Source organism: Dendropsophus ebraccatus, chromosome 7 (assembly GCF_027789765.1).
Source record: "Dendropsophus ebraccatus isolate aDenEbr1 chromosome 7, aDenEbr1.pat, whole genome shotgun sequence".
Classification (NCBI taxonomy): Eukaryota; Metazoa; Chordata; class Amphibia; order Anura; family Hylidae; genus Dendropsophus; species Dendropsophus ebraccatus.
The window spans coordinates 33,389,919-33,406,702 of record NC_091460.1 but is presented as its reverse complement, the minus strand read 5'-3'; the positions used below and the strand labels follow the sequence as shown (position 1 = coordinate 33,406,702).

The following is a 16,784-nucleotide window of genomic DNA, read 5'->3' as shown; positions in this document are numbered from 1 at the left end:
CTTTTTCCGGTGATCAATCATCTCTAGTTAGGAGATAACCAGCTGACATGCACGATGTTCATTTAAAACATGGTCCATAATCCCGATAACAATAGCGACGGTCTACTTGCCGTCGTTCTATGTGCTATGGAGCTAGCTCCAAGATCGTCTGGGCACGTTTGGGAATGTAATAGCACAGACAGCAAGCGGAGAACAAGGAGCAAGCGAGCAATGACCTGACAGGTCGGCGCTCGCTTGCTCCTAATATGGGGCCGTCTAATAGGACCTTTCCCGTACATTACAGTGTGGCTGTCTTGATCATGTGACACTGAACCGGGAGACAATGTGCTAAGTGCCCACTTCTCCTGGCTTGTTCTCCTAATGGGTGGGAGTCTGAACACAAGTAAGTACTACTTTTTTTAACATCAATGTCAACGACATGATATGGGTACACTACAGTCAGCACAGCTTTTTGCCAGTATCGTAGGGTATATAGGCAACATATGCTGCAAACAGCCAGACAGGGCCTTACTTGTGCCAGAACATTAGCGTATTCTGATCCTGTCTTTGATGCTAGCGCTGTGGCGTAAAAGAGGGTTTCCATGAAAACATCATAGTTAAAGAAGAAGTCCAGCAGATTATAAAATCCTGCAGCCGTCAGGGGCAGGGGAGATATTGATTCCAAGTACTAACTTACCTCTCCCCGTACCCGTGGTGAGCCGTGGGACCGAACGTAGGACCCCACTAGAAGGTCTGTCCCGGTCGATAGACTGGCCGCTGAGCCAATCAGTGACTGGAGCGGTGCCCTGCCCCAGACACTGACTGGCTGAGTGGCCAGTCCATCAGCCGGGTCATGACGTGTACAACCCGGTCGCCCTGCAGCTCACCATGGGAGTGAGCAGAGGTAAGTTCATACTTACCAAATTCACCCCTGCCGGCTGACAGATTTTATAACCATATGCTTCCCCATTCCAAAAAAGAACACCCGCATACTTACCTCCCTGTTTCCCTGGCCGGCAGCTGCCGTATATTCCCATCCACACTTCAACACTGCAGCTCAGACCTGAGGATATGACAGCTGCATTGACAGGAAAGTGGGTGAGGTAAGTATGCTGGCGTTTGTAGTTTTGGGAGAAAGGGAATGGGTTGTGGATGAATGACACAGACAAGCAAGAGACCCATTGAACTAAATGGCCCAAATGTAGTCAGCTAGTGACTTTGTTTTAAGTTTTGACTTTGTCTCTTTTTAGTTTAATTACACAATGGCCATTGCAGTCAATGAGGCTCATGCCTGTCCGTGTACAAATACATCAGTATCTCATTTTAACATTTTGCTGATGTATACATGGAGGTCACAAACATGATGTGAAAAAACTCCTAAACATAAACCAAAATTTGAAGCGAAATTTATTCTACATGTAAACCAAATTTTGGTTCCTCAAAATGTACAAAGACAACCTCTACATTCTACCCATGAGGGCTTCACAGGTGGGTGAGCACCACACAGCGATAACATGAGAAGCCACTTTGGATGTGGAACATATGGTCTTCTATCAGGCATGTCTAGTGGGCAGCAAACCAAAAGCGGAACCAGTCATACATACCGACTTACCTGATGGGCCATGGTGAGATCTGGCTATTCATCTGTCTTTATTGGAACATATCTTTACTTCTCATAGTTTGTCTAACCGGATTGTAATGGCGCCCAGTTTCCGTCCAAAGAGTTTCAGGATCACCGAAAGTGAAATGCCATTGTACATTGTCATAAAACCCCATAATGGCTGCAAGCCAGAACCGGAAAGGAACACCAGTAATTGAAAGCTTTACGAATTAATAATTTAGAGGAAAGAAAGTGGAAAAAATAACTGTTGCCTCATGATACAACTGGACAGCAGGACTTAATAACCAGATATGGTGGATCTTGGATCTTACCGTGTTTCCTTCAAAATAAGACATACAGCTAAAATAAGACACCCCAACTAGTCTACCAACCAGCCTAAAGTAAGGAATCCCCCTGAAAATAAGGCACCCCCTGAAAGTAAGGCACCCCCAAAAGTAAGGCCCCGGCCACCCCTCCAGGACTCGCCTAATCCGCTCATGGACCTTCACAGTTGGCAGACCACAGGCATACTAGTCCATGACCCACGTCCCGTCGCACACTCGTGATGCATGTCCTCACGAACGCTCGTGGTACCGCTGCTGCTCACACTGAGGATGTTGATGAGTCCTTTAGGGATAGGGGGTCTGGGGGGCGAGAGAAATAAGACTTCCCCCGAAAATAAGACATAGGGGGAGATTTATCAAACATGGTGTAAAGTGAAACTTGCTCAGTTGCCCCTAGCAACCAATCAGATTCCACCTTTCATTTTCCAAAGAGTCTGTGAGGAATGAAAGGTGGAATCTGATTGGTTGCTAGGGGCAACTGAGCCAGTTTCACTTTACGACATATTTGATAAATCTCCTCCAAAATAAAAATAAAAAATTTATAAAAAGGCACTGGCTTATTTTGGGGGAAACACAGTACTAGTCTTAGAAACCAGTTTCAAGGTAAATCATTGAATGTTATAATGAATTCTCCTGTCTCCGTTTTATGCCGCCTGTGCATGACGACTCTTGACAGGTTCCCTTTAAAACTTTATATAAATAAAAAAATAAAAATTCATACATAACTGTTTATCATAACATTCTATTATTTAAAAAAAAAAATTAAAAGGAAAAATCTGACTCATTTCCTTTAAGCGACTGACAAAGCCACCTGCATATCTTGAAGGCGACGTGTATGGATGTGGGTTACAAATTTAATAAGCTATTTGTTTCGCTGAGTGATTAATCTCACGTGTGGCATCTGGTATCGATCTACTGTTCATGTTAATATGCTGTTGCTTCAAGGGAAGGAGGGTTTGTAGGTTATTACGGTGGGTATATTACGGTATTATTCGTCCCATGGTTCGGTATATAGGCTTGTCTCAGTCAGATGTTGATGGAAGCATCAGAGGTTGATGACTACAATGCATATTGTATGAACAGTAAATGTATGCATGTGTGTGTGCCTGAATGTACACTAGGTATTCCCCAAACTATATACTATCTCCTATGTACAGCGTTAGCTACATCATTGGTTATACTGTATATCAATTATCTATATTGACCATTGGCTGAGGGTCCACGCTATCATTGGGTCACTTCATCCTATACAGGGGCCCCCCAAGCACAATGCAGGGGCTCCCAAGGAGTGGATGGTGTTAATTCTCCTTACAGAAGAGGAAAGAAGTTTTCACTTAGGGCCATTAGTGAGCTGTCAGCAGATTTATGCCTCACAACGCATCATCCTCTGTTCTTCACAATGATAAACACTTTCATCATTTTTATTGAATGTTGTCATTGGATTGTCCTGTTTGTGGTGCGCTGATAGCGGAGAAGAGGGTTTACATTTCAGAGGCCAGGGATGTGGGTCTATAAGTCATCACCGAACACTACATACATCACTGGGCATGGCATGAAGTAGGGTATGGTAAGATGTGCAGCCTGTGCGGAGCTACCTCCAGTCAGATACATGGTTCTGGGACTATTCATACTGTTATCCGTAGGAGCGATATTCTTGTATATAGGAGGAAGTATTATAGTAGGTATATTCTTGTATATAGGTGGCAGTATTATAGTAGTCATATTCTTGTACATAGGAGGCAGTATTATAATAGTTATATTCTTGTATATAGGAGCAGTATTATAGGAGTTATATTCCTGTATATTGGAGCAGTATTATAGTAGTTATATTCTTGTACATAGGAGGAGTATTGTAGTAGTTATATTCCTGTATATAGGAGCAGTATTATTAGTAGTTATATTCTTGTATATAGGAGCAGTATTATAGTAGTTATATTCTTGTACATAGGAGGCAGTATTATAGTAGTTATATTCTTGTATATAGGAGCAGTATTATAGTAGTTATATTCCTGTATATAGGAGCAGTATTATAGTAGTTATATTCTTGTACATAGGAGGCAGTATTATAGTAGTTATATTCTTGTATATAGGAGCAGTATTATAGTAGTTATATTCTTGTACATAGGAGGAGTATTGTAGTAGTTATATTCCTGTATATAGGAGCAGTATTATTAGTAGTTATATTCTTGTATATAGGAGCAGTATTATAGTAGTTATATTCTTGTACATAGGAGGCAGTATTATAGTAGTTATATTCTTGTATATAGGAGCAGTATTATAGTAGTTATATTCCTGTATATAGGAGCAGTATTATAGTAGTTATATTCTTGTACATAGGAGGCAGTATTATAGTAGTTATATTCTTGTATATAGGAGCAGTATTATAGTAGTTATATTCTTGTATATAGGAGCAATATTATAGTGGTTATATTCTTGTATATAGGAGCAATATTATAGTAGTTATATTCTTGTATATAGGAGCAGTATTATAGTAGTTATGCGGTTCAGGGAAGAAACAGAGTGCTGCACCTCACACCTATGGCTGATACTAGTGCCGCTTGGCTAAATAAAAAACACATCAGAATTTTGTGTATGAATTGATCAAGCCATACTGCCCCATGTACCTCGTGCCGGTATCTGATACACATGGGTCCCTACACTAAGTCCACACTGTGCCGGTCAGTGGCCACCAACCCCGCAGGCGTGCACAGCCAGGGAACGGGGGCCATGGGACGGCCCTGCGACCCCCATGCCACAGGACCAGACCCAAAAACACCACACCAGAACCCGGCCAGCACCGCCGGCGGAGAGGGTCGCCCCCAAGCAGCACAAGTCTGGATAAGGTATTGCGCTCACCATAGCTGCAGCAAACAGAATGGGAAAAAACAGGAGGGATTAAAACCATGTGCACTCAGGTGTCTCCTGCTAATTGCGGTCATGTGGGTCTCACCAGGAGGAGTGCAATACACGGAGAAAAGAGAGAAACAAAATGCTTCTCTCTTTTCTCCGTGTTTTTGCACTCCTCCTGGTGAGACCCACATGACCGCAATTAGCAGGAGACACCTGAGTGCACATGGTTTTAATCCCTCCTGTTTTTTCCCATTCTGTTTGCTGCAGCTATGGTGAGCGCAATACCTCATCCAGACTTGTGCTGTTTGGGGGCGACCTTCTCCGCCGGCGGCGCTGGCCGGGTTCTGGTGTGGTGTTTTTGGGTCTGGTCCTGTGGCATGGGGGTCGCAGGGCCGTCCCATGGCCCCCGTTCCCTGACTGTGCGCGCCTGCGGGGTTGGTGGCCACTGACTGGCACGGTGTGGACTTAGTGTAGGGACCCATGTGTATCAGATACCGGCACGAGGTACATGGGGCAGTATGGCTTGATCAATTCATACACAAAATTCTGATGTGTTTTTTATTTAGCCTAGGGGCACTAGTATCAGCCATAGGTGTGAGGTGCAGCACTCTGTTTCTTCCCTGAACCGCATTTTGCTTCTCTCTTTTCTCCGTGTTTTTGCACTCCTCCTGGTGAGACCCACATGACCGCAATTAGCAGGAGACACCTGAGTGCACATGGTTTTAATCCCTCCTGTTTTTTCCCATTCTGTTTGCTGCAGCTATGGTGAGCGCAATACCTCATCCAGACTTGTGCTGTTTGGGGGCGACCCTCTCCGCCGGCGGCGCTGGCCGGGTTCTGGTGTGGTGTTTTTGGGTCTGGTCCTGTGGCATGGGGGTCGCAGGGCCGTCCCATGGCCCCCGTTCCCTGACTGTGCGCGCCTGCGGGGTTGGTGGCCACTGACTGGCACGGTGTGGACTTAGTGTAGGGACCCATGTGTATCAGATACCGGCACGAGGTACATGGGGCAGTATGGCTTGATCAATTCATACACAAAATTCTGATGTGTTTTTTATTTAGCCTAGGGGCACTAGTATCAGCCATAGGTGTGAGGTGCAGCACTCTGTTTCTTCCCTGAGCCACATTTTGTTTCTCTCTTTTCTCCGTGTATTGCACTCCTCCTGGTGAGACCCACATGACCGCAATTAGCAGGAGACACCTGAGTGCACATGGTTTTAATCCCTCCTGTTTTTTCCCATTCTGTTTGCTGCAGCTATGGTGAGCGCAATACCTCATCCAGACTTGTGCTGTTTGGGGGCGACCTTCTCCGCCGGCGGCGCTGGCCGGGTTCTGGTGTGGTGTTTTTGGGTCTGGTCCTGTGGCATGGGGGTCGCAGGGCCGTCCCATGGCCCCCGTTCCCTGACTGTGCGCGCCTGCGGGGTTGGTGGCCACTGACTGGCACGGTGTGGACTTAGTGTAGGGACCCATGTGTATCAGATACCGGCACGAGGTACATGGGGCAGTATGGCTTGATCAATTCATACACAAAATTCTGATGTGTTTTTTATTTAGCCTAGGGGCACTAGTATCAGCCATAGGTGTGAGGTGCAGCACTCTGTTTCTTCCCTGAACCGCATTTTGCTTCTCTCTTTTCTCCGTGTTTTTGCACTCCTCCTGGTGAGACCCACATGACCGCAATTAGCAGGAGACACCTGAGTGCACATGGTTTTAATCCCTCCTGTTTTTTCCCATTCTGTTTGCTGCAGCTATGGTGAGCGCAATACCTCATCCAGACTTGTGCTGTTTGGGGGCGACCTTCTCCGCCGGCGGCGCTGGCCGGGTTCTGGTGTGGTGTTTTTGGGTCTGGTCCTGTGGCATGGGGGTCGCAGGGCCGTCCCATGGCCCCCGTTCCCTGACTGTGCGCGCCTGCGGGGTTGGTGGCCACTGACTGGCACGGTGTGGACTTAGTGTAGGGACCCATGTGTATCAGATACCGGCACGAGGTACATGGGGCAGTATGGCTTGATCAATTCATACACAAAATTCTGATGTGTTTTTTATTTAGCCTAGGGGCACTAGTATCAGCCATAGGTGTGAGGTGCAGCACTCTGTTTCTTCCCTGAACCGCATTATAGTAGTTATATTCTTGTATATAGGAGCAGTATTATAGTAGTTATATTCTTGTATATAGGAGCAGTATTATAGTAGTTATATTCTTGTATATGGGAGCAGTATTATAGTAGTTATATTCTTGTATATAGGAGCAGTATTATAGTAGTTATATTCTTGTATATAGGAGCAATATTATAGTGGTTATATTCTTGTATATAGGAGCAATATTATAGTGGTTATATTCTTGTATATAGGAGCAGTATTATAGTAGTTATATTCTTGTATATAGGAGCAGTATTATAGTAGTTATATTCTTGTATATAGGAACAGTATTATAATAGGTATATTCTTGTATATAGGGGGCAGTATTATAGTAGTTATATTCCTGTATATAGGAGTAGTATTACAGTAGCTACATTCTTGTATATAGGAGCAGTATTATAGTAGTTATATTCTTGTATATGGGGCAGTATTATAGTAGTTATAATAAGATAGAAAAATTGAGGCGGTCACTCACCACTTTAGATGCCGAGGATACTTTATTCATCCAGAAATGAACATAGCAGGGAAGGGGGAAGGTGGAGGAGCGGGTGCAATCAGACAAACGTTTTCGCGGACTTCCGCTTCGTCAGGTCTGGAAGTCCGCGAAAACGTTTGTCTGATTGCACCCGCTCCTCCACCTTCCCCCTTCCCTGCTATGTTCATTTCTGGATGAATAAAGTATCCTCGGCATCTAAAGTGGTGAGTGACCGCCTCAATTTTTCTATCTTATTCTAGTTGGACTGTTTTTCTTTGGCACTGGGCACCTCCACTAGCCGTATATTTTATCCAGTTTAGAGCTTGCCTGTCCGTTGCATCGCAGTCTGATTGTGCAGGTAGTAGTGCCAGCCGCTCCGTCTCCACCATACATTATAGTAGTTATATTCTTGTATATAGGAGCAGTATTATAGTAGTTATATTCTTGTATATAGGAGCAGTATTATAGTAGTTATATTCTTGTATATAGGAGCAGTATTATAGTAGATATATTCTTGTGTATAGGGAGCAGTATTAGGCTGGGTTCACACTATGTATATTTGAGGCTGTATTTGTGAGGCTGTATAGCAACCAAAACCAGGAGTGGATTGAAAACACAGAAAGGCTCTGTTCACATAATGTTGTAATTGAGTGGATGGCCGTCATTTAATGGCAAATTTTTGCTGTTATTTTAAAACAACGGCTGTTATATTGAAATAATGGCAGTTATTTACCGTTATATGACGGCCATCCACTCAATTTCAACATTGTGTGAACAGAGCCTTTCTGTGTTTTCAATCCACTCCTGGTTTTGGTTGCTATGAGGACCTGACATGAGGACCAAATACTGCCTGAAATATACAGTGTGTGAACCCAGCTTTATAGTAGTTATATTCTTGTATATAGGAGCAGTATTATAGTAGTTATATTCTTGTATATGGGGCAGTATTATAGTAGTTATATTCTTGTATATAGGAGCAGTATTATAGTAGATATATTCTTGTATATAGGAGCAGTATTATATTAGTTATATTCTTGTATATAGGAGCAGTATTATAGTAGTTATATTCTTGTATATAGGAGCAGTATTATAGTAGTTATATTCTTTATATAGGAGCATTATCATAGTAGTTTTATTCTTGTATATTAGTATTTTGGTCAAATTGGGGACCAAACAGGCCGGTATATGAGCGGCTTTGATATATAATAATCATAATCGGTGTCTTGGTCAGACAGAATGCCTCCGGTAACCTGCCTCATAAATATTTAGATGTACATCCCACAGGATTAGTAGAGTATAGTCGTTTTCCGAAGTCTCCAAAGGAATAACACAGTAAGCTCTTAATCCTTGCGCTTTTCAGAAAAAACAACCAGTGAAGTTACAACAAATCTTGGGGGATTTTTAAGACACTTGATCAAAGATAAAGTTATGTTAAACAGCTGCTGGGGCTGACAGGCGAAGGGAGCAGAATAATTAAAGGTGCAGCGTGTGGCGGGTATAATAGTTAATAATACAGGAAATATATGGCATACAACAGGAATAGGCGTCAGGGTGGCTCTGGGATTAGCACATCTGTCCCGTTATAAAGGGGATCTGAGTTTGAATTTTATCGATCTACTTTGACTTTGCATGATGTAAGTGTAGAAGTGTGTACACAGCCACAGACGTGTTTATTTCACGTGAATACAACGGAACATAATGAAGTAGGTTGCACTTGAATTTGCCTATTCCGCCTATATTAACATGTGACTCACCAGTTTTTGGGATGGCGCCATTATTGAAATGTTATTTTATTTGTTCACAGTATCATGTATGAGGATCTTAATCTTTCAACCAAGGATCTACAGTAGCTAAGGTTCAAGGGTTCTAAAAAGAAAAAGTCAGAGATCCTTGGTAGCAGAGATCAGAAGCACACACAAGCTAGGGTCCACAGCTGCTAATCTCAGGGGTCAACCCTAAGGGCCCTATTCCACAGGACGATTATCGTTCGAAAAATCGTTAAATCGTTCATAATTGAACGATAATTGTTTTGTGTAATAGCAAACGACGATTTAACGGCCAACGTTGGACCTATTTGGACCTATTTTTATAGTTGATCGTTTGCGAATCGTCTGTGCATCGTTCGGTGTAATAAGACGTTGTTCAGTCGTTCGCAATAGCCACAAACTCAGTATGGGGGGGGGTGAGATGGTAGAGAGCGGAGGCCAACAGAGAGCATGCAAAAGGACTACACAAGCTGCAAAACGTTTCTTTACTCTTTAAAAAAAAAAAAAAACTCAATTCCATCCTGTGGTTAGACTAGTGAATAGCAGTTCACTGAGAGATAACATTACATGCTGCCCATACAAGTTTGGGAAGGGGAAGTATGAGGCATTTGATGGTAGGATGGTTCAGAGGCAGAGTGCAAAAGAACTGCACAAGCTAAGTATTATATTTCACCCAGTGCGTGATTCACACTTTTTACTGCTCACTACTGCTCTGTAATGCCCTCTATGCTGCTGCTGCTTTTTAGGGTACATTATAAAGAGATAAAGAGCAGGAATATCTTCTGTGTGTGCGCAATGTATGGGAGACATCATAAAAACTAGACTCCACTTATTAGCCCAGGGATAAATTAGAAAGAGGAAAACTGGTGAAAAATGGTATATAAGTGGCCAGAAATAGCACTACACCTTACACACACACAAAATATCTTAAAGGGGTTATCCAGCGCTACAAAAACATGGCCACTTTTCCCCCTCTCTTGTCTCCAGATTAGGTCGGGTTTGTAACTTAGTTCCATTGAAGTAAATGGAGCTTAATTAAAAACCACACCTGACCTGGAGACAAGAGAGGGGGGAAAAGTGGCCATGTTTTTGTAGCGCTGGATAACCCCTTTAAAAGTTACCTGCTACGGCTTAGTAATTCTTTAGAAAATAAATAGTCAGAGAGCCCTTTACAAGGATCAGTGTGTATAATGAATACTTTTTTTTCTGGATCACTAAAAGCAGAACTACAAAGCCCAAGCGCCATAGGCCACCCTCGCTTCATTACCCTGGGTGGCTGCTGGGACAGGGCTAGAGATTCAAAGAGATATTTTGTTCAATAGTAGTAAAGTGCAGAACGCAAAGCCTGAGGCGGAGGTGGTCAACCTGCAGATCTCCAGCAGCTGGAAAGCCGCTCGCCTGTGACTGCCGGCTCCAGCACTCAGCTGCCCGAACACAAAACAGATGCAGCTGTCCACAAATTGGCACCATTGAGACGAGCTGTCACTCTGATTGTGACGCCGGGTGACAATCCAAATATTGTATATGCCTCCCCGAAGACCGGGCTGTCAGTGCCACAACCAGTGCCAAATGAGTGAGGCAGGCGAGGAGGATATAGAATTATAAAGGGGGGGTGTAGGGGATGCAGACATAGGGAAACACTATTGATATATCATCTAGGCTTAAAGGTGTTTCACATACTAGAGGGCTAAAAGAATTGTATTGGTGCAGATTGTCATTTGACGAACCACAATTTGGATTTGGATCTGAAGGAAATCCTGAGCTAAGTCTGAAGCAATGGGGCCACTTGCCAATTTTAATATAGGTTATGACTAAGGAAAATCCACAATTAGGATATCGTCACTTGTAGCATAAACTCTTTGGGCTTTATGCATGGAAATCTGCAAGTGAAGTCTGCATCAAGTTTTAAAGGGGTTTTCCAGGAAAAACATGCTTGTTTTTATCCATAAACAGTGCCACACCTGTCATCAGGTTGTATGTAATATTACAACTAGGCTCCATTCACTTCAAAGGAACTGAGCTGCAATACCACCACTAAACCGAGGACAGTGGTGGCGCTGTTTCAGGAGGAAGCAGCTATGATTTTCTAATCCTGCATGACCCCTGTTTTCTCTATTCTTAATTCAATCATTGGACATTTTGTATACGCTCCGGCCGGAATCCCATAGAGCGGGAACTTGCCTCCCACCAGCTGTTGCAAAACTACAATTCCCATTATACCCGGGCAACCATAGCTTTGCCAGGCATGATGAGAATTGTAGTTTTGCAACAACTGTAGGGCTGCAAGTTCCCTTACTCTAGGGGTATGTTCACACATGGTTTTCCCATGCAATCCCTTTCTACAGTTTATTTCAATATGGAATCAGATATGAAGCAGCTTGTTTCTAGATCCTTCTGTTGCATTTCTGCATGACGTCAGATATAGGGGGTACAGGGTTAGCCATAACACTAGTTCCTCAGGGGGCTCAGGAGACCATCTATGTGAAGACAGCAGGTAGGTAGGGGCCCTGTTACAAATTTTGCATTGGGGCCAAGCAAGTGTTTGAGGGCTGTTACTAAATCCTCCGACTTAAAATGAAGGAGACTGATAACTAATGAGCAGCTATAGTAGACAGCACCACCTGCAGGTAATAGCTGGTAATAAACTTTTTTTTCTTCACCGTATAACATTTTCTGCCACAGAATGAATATGCATTTGTTACACAAAGCTAAGTTAGTCAAATCAGATGTGTACCACGCACAAATATGTAAAGCAGTATATATGTGCTGTTTTCAAGTAACGTAACTCACGTACCTGTACTGTTCTTCTCCTTCATGGATCTGATCACTTCCTGGTTTCTTCTCTGAACTGTAACCCTGCTGTTTCCATGCAACAGTGTACACACTTTCCCACAATCCTCTTTGCTCGCATGTGCAGTGAAGACTAACTGCCAATACTAATGGGACAAGTCAGGAACTGACCCAACTTAGCTAATACCCAAAAGTGGGTCCTAACTAGGGGCAACTGGTTATCAAAATAATGTAGGCACATTGGGGATTAGTGAGTCTATATCTCTCAAAAATGACATTTTCAGTAATATTTGTACATTTGAAATATGTTTTATTTAACATAAGGCATTGCTTGAGATCTCTTTATCTTCATGGAAAACACCCTTTAAATCCTAATCACATCTCATTTTGTCCATGTTGTCAGTGTATGTTGGGATCAGGCAAAAATCAGGAAAATAAGGAAATATCAGTTTTTATTGAATTTCCCTCTCTCAGTTCTTTTCTAAGGCACGCAGGGCTCAAGAAACCAATTGTCACCTGGAGGCCTTACATTTTCCTTTTCAGTACTGTAGCTTAGTCACAGTACTGATTCTAATTGAAGAGACCCTGTGGTGTAAGGAGGATTATTTTTTCTCAGGCAGTGCCTAATGGGAGAACAGCATGCAAATGAGCTCTCCTCCAGGAGAAAGAGCCCCCATACTATTCTATAGTCCTTATGGAGGAGACTCTGCTTTGGTAAGGAATATTTTCTTCCATTTTATTAGAATTTGGGTCCAGTTCACTTATCCATAGACCTGAACTAAGGGTACTATTACATGGGCCGACTACAACCCAATCATTTTAATAAACGAGCACCTATTTTTTAGATCGGCGTAATAGGGCCCTACCACTTTATAGGTACAGCACAGGTTTTTTTTATTAATTAACGACCATTTGGCTAGATTACAATAGGGCTTGATAGTCACATAGTTAATAAGGTTGAAAAAAGAGAAGAGACCATCAAGTCCAACCTATAACCTTATTGTGTTGATCCAGAAGAAGGCAAAAACCTTCAACTAAATATGGGCTGCAATATCAGGGATTATGCACTGCTCATAGTTACATAGTTAATAAGGTTTAAAAAAGACAAAGAGTTCAAGTGATTTGGTAAATCTCTGTGTAATGCTCCATGGTACATGAATGGGACTATATTGAGACCCACAAGTAGCCACCACCCAACATCACCAGAATACCATTCAGAATGGATTATCTATTTGCAGCCACTTTCTGTTCTTACATTACCGTGACTAAAACATGTCACAGCCAACATCGCTGTGTAACCCTATCCTCTTTAAAGGGACAAAAAGGGACAATTATCCCCGACCCTGCACCACCCAATCACCTCACTATTGTGATCCCAGTATAATACTACGGTAAAGCTGATTGACAAGTGGCTGACAGAATTCATTATCTGCTTGGCACCTATAGCGGAGTTATTTAAGCTCTATATGACATATAAAGTGTAGCCCATTGGCCTTTACCGACTTGGTCCAGCCCTGTTACTGTATAGGGCTATGTTCACATGGCAAGTCTCTGCCTAGATCATCCCGGATGGTACTTAAGTACTGGCCGGATGATCTTTCTGGCCGCAGCGTTCTGATGCCTGCATCAGAGCTTCCCATAGCCCACAGTGAAGCGAGTGACCGGAGCTGCTCGCTTCATTGTGTGAACTGACAGGGTTTCCTACTGCCACAATTCATTGAATTGCGGCCGCAGAAAACTGACATGTCAGTCATTTGTGGCGCCGCACGGGATCCCGGAGGGAGCGTATACAATGTGTATACATTCCGTCCGGGATCCCATAGAAATCTAGGAAATGTTCCCCAGTGCATAAAGTATGGCCGTTGTTGCCGTACTTTTACGTAGTGTGAACATAGACTTGGTGCTATTATTTATTAGTATTTTGCACTTTAACTGTCCCTAATGTCATATTTATGCTGTACATGGCTGCTGGTAGCATATTTTTAAAAATCTAAGTTGTATGATGTTGCCCTTTAATTCATAGGAAATCAGCCATTGCATTTGGCCTTGAAGTGAAAAGTACTTTTTAGGTTTTATTTTAGCTCTGATTTCCTTACGTAGTCCTTGTGTCTATTTTAAGCTTGCTGTTTGTTCCTGCGGCTCCTCTCAGCATCATCTCACAGCGGGAGATGGATGATGTGCCTGTGTCCCAGAAGGAGATGCTGGCATCAGGCTTATTACATTTCAGATGTCTTGCTTCCTCTGCACAATCTTTGCTAACGTTATCAGCTGCTCAGAGAGCTCTCTGCAAAATGGTAGGAGAAGCCGTCACATGTACGATGAGTATGAGATCTTATCCCAGGATACATGAGAATGAGGGATACATGGAAGAGTATTGGCATCAAAGTGCAGAAATAGTGGCAGGGAATAAATGAACAGGAGATGAATAGGAGGTTGTCACAGCCCCGCCCATATTACTAATGTTGGGGTAACGCAATGTTTCTGAAGACAAATGAAAGGTTGTCACAGCCCTATATCTCTGATTATGATCAGCAGCAATAAATAATAATAATAATAATAATAATAATAATAATAATAATAATAATTTATTATTATTATTATTTAGTTTGTTTAAACATTTTAAGGGATGAATCATATGGAAAATATTTATCTAAATATCTGATCACAGGGTTTTGGATGTTCTAACCACCACATGATAGATAGATAGATAGATAGATAGATAGATAGATAGATAGATAGATAGGAGATAGATAGATAGATAGATAGACGATAGATAGATAGATAGATAGATAGATAGATAATAGATAGATAGATAATAGATAGATATAGATAGATAGATAGATAGATAGATAGATAGATAGATAGATAGATGAATAGATAGATAGATAGAAAGGAGATATATAGATAGATAGATAGATAGATAGAAAGGAGATATATAGATAGATAGATAGATAGATAGATAGGAGATAGATAGATAGATAATAGATAGATAGACGATCGATAGATAGATAGATAGATAATAGATAGATAGATAATAGATAGATAGATAGATAGATAGATAGATAGATAGATAGGAGATAGATAGATAGATAGATAGATAGATAGATGAATAGATAGATAGATAGAAAGGAGATATATAGATAGATAGATAGATAGATAGGAGCAGGCTCGGACTGGCCCACAGGGTAGCAAGGGAATCCCCCAGTGGGCCCTACCCATTGGTAGGCCCCTGAGCAGGAGGTCTGCATCCCTGCTTAGCAGCTTCAGGATGACATATAATCCCCCAGTTAGTTTCATTGGACTTCACCTTTCAAGAAACTTATGTGGATGGCTGTGCTGTTTAAATAGAGCAGGGATGGGGAACCTTCGACCCTCCAGCAGTTGCAAAACTACAACTCCCATCATGCCTGGACAGCTGAAGAATTGTAGTTTTGCAACAGTTGAAAGGCTGACGATTTCCCCAACCCTAGCATAGAGTGTCTGATCAGTTACTAACAGTGAGCGAGCATTGCCGGTCACATACACAGCACTGTACAAAGTCGTTATAGTAATGTGAAAGGTTTGGCGCTGGGTATATCTGGTGTATGTAGGTTGGGCCCCTAGAATAAAATATTCCCTGGTAGGCCCAAGGTACCCCAGTCTGACACTGGATAGGAGATAGATAGATGATAGACAGAAGATAGACAGAAAATAGATGATAGATAGAGAGAGAGATAATAGATAGATAGATAGATAGATAGATAGATAGATAGATAGATAGATAGATAGATAGATAGATAATGGATAGACAGGTAGATAGATAGATAGACAGGTAGATAGGAGATAGATAGACAGACAGGTAGATAGATAGGAGATAGATAGATAGATCTAAAGCATTTCTGAGGAGCAGCTGTATATAGATATATATTGGACAGTATAACCCTCTAATGTGTTCTGTTCTCTCCTAGGAGTAATGACGCTCGTCCTCTTCTAGCGCGGGTTCCCTCTCTCTCCTCTGGCGAATGTCGGATGGTAAATCCTGCAGACAGCTCCTGGCTAAGACTCCTCACAACGACATCTGGATCTCGAGCTTCTAACACAAAGACAGCGAACAAAAACCACCGCTCAGCTTCTTATCCTGTGCAATCTCGCCATAACCCCCCGTGTTCGCCTGGGATATTTTTCTGTCACTTCATCGCACAGCCAGATTGATTTTATTTGTTCTTGTGCCAAAGATTTTGCGAAGCTTTGCGTCATTTTATTGCCTCAATACATCCTTTACTTTTCTCCCCCCCCCCCCTCCAAAGAAGCTGAGATTTCCCATTCAGCTCCTACACAAAACATATTTATTATCATGTGTGTATGATGGAGTTCCCCTTTAAGGGCCATGATGCTTGACTACCAGAGGCTTCCACCAGACTGTGCTTTATTGACTGTATATTTTTGTCACATATTGATCCAGATTTATTAATGAAAGTCCTGATGGAATGATGGACTTGCATGGGACTTCATGGATCGTAGTGGAAATAATAATAAGATGCTATTGCCAATTAAATACACTATAAATTGCTATTGTAAATGAATGGTGTACACACTCTTATTCCCATTAGATTAATGGTGATCCAACCCACTTAGATCATTTGACCAACTGGTATGTATGGGGGCTAGAGTATAGCTGAGAATGCATGTCTATGTGGGGATCAAGATCTCGGATGACCAAGTGATGAAGCGGCTCATCACCAGGAAGCAGTGGTGACAAGCATGAACCCGAAGGAGTCAGAACAGTAACGGTAGGGGATCAGGGTACATGAGTATAACTTAGGCCTCATTCACATGATCCATGCCGCGATCCACGCAGGAGGAGGGAC

At 42.5% G+C, this 16,784-nt stretch overlaps 1 protein-coding gene across 1 annotated transcript in view; it reads left to right on the top strand.

Annotated features, from left to right (window-relative positions):
- The window catches only part of ATOH8 (atonal bHLH transcription factor 8), a 43,667-nt gene extending 27,168 nt beyond the window's left edge, over positions 1-16,499 (top strand). The window contains exon 3 of the mRNA XM_069976377.1: positions 15,885-16,499. Within this exon, the coding sequence (XP_069832478.1) occupies positions 15,885-15,890 (6 nt within the window). The 3' untranslated portion in view covers positions 15,891-16,499. The remainder of the gene's footprint in view (positions 1-15,884) is intronic.
- Positions 16,500-16,784: the final 285 nt, after the last annotated feature.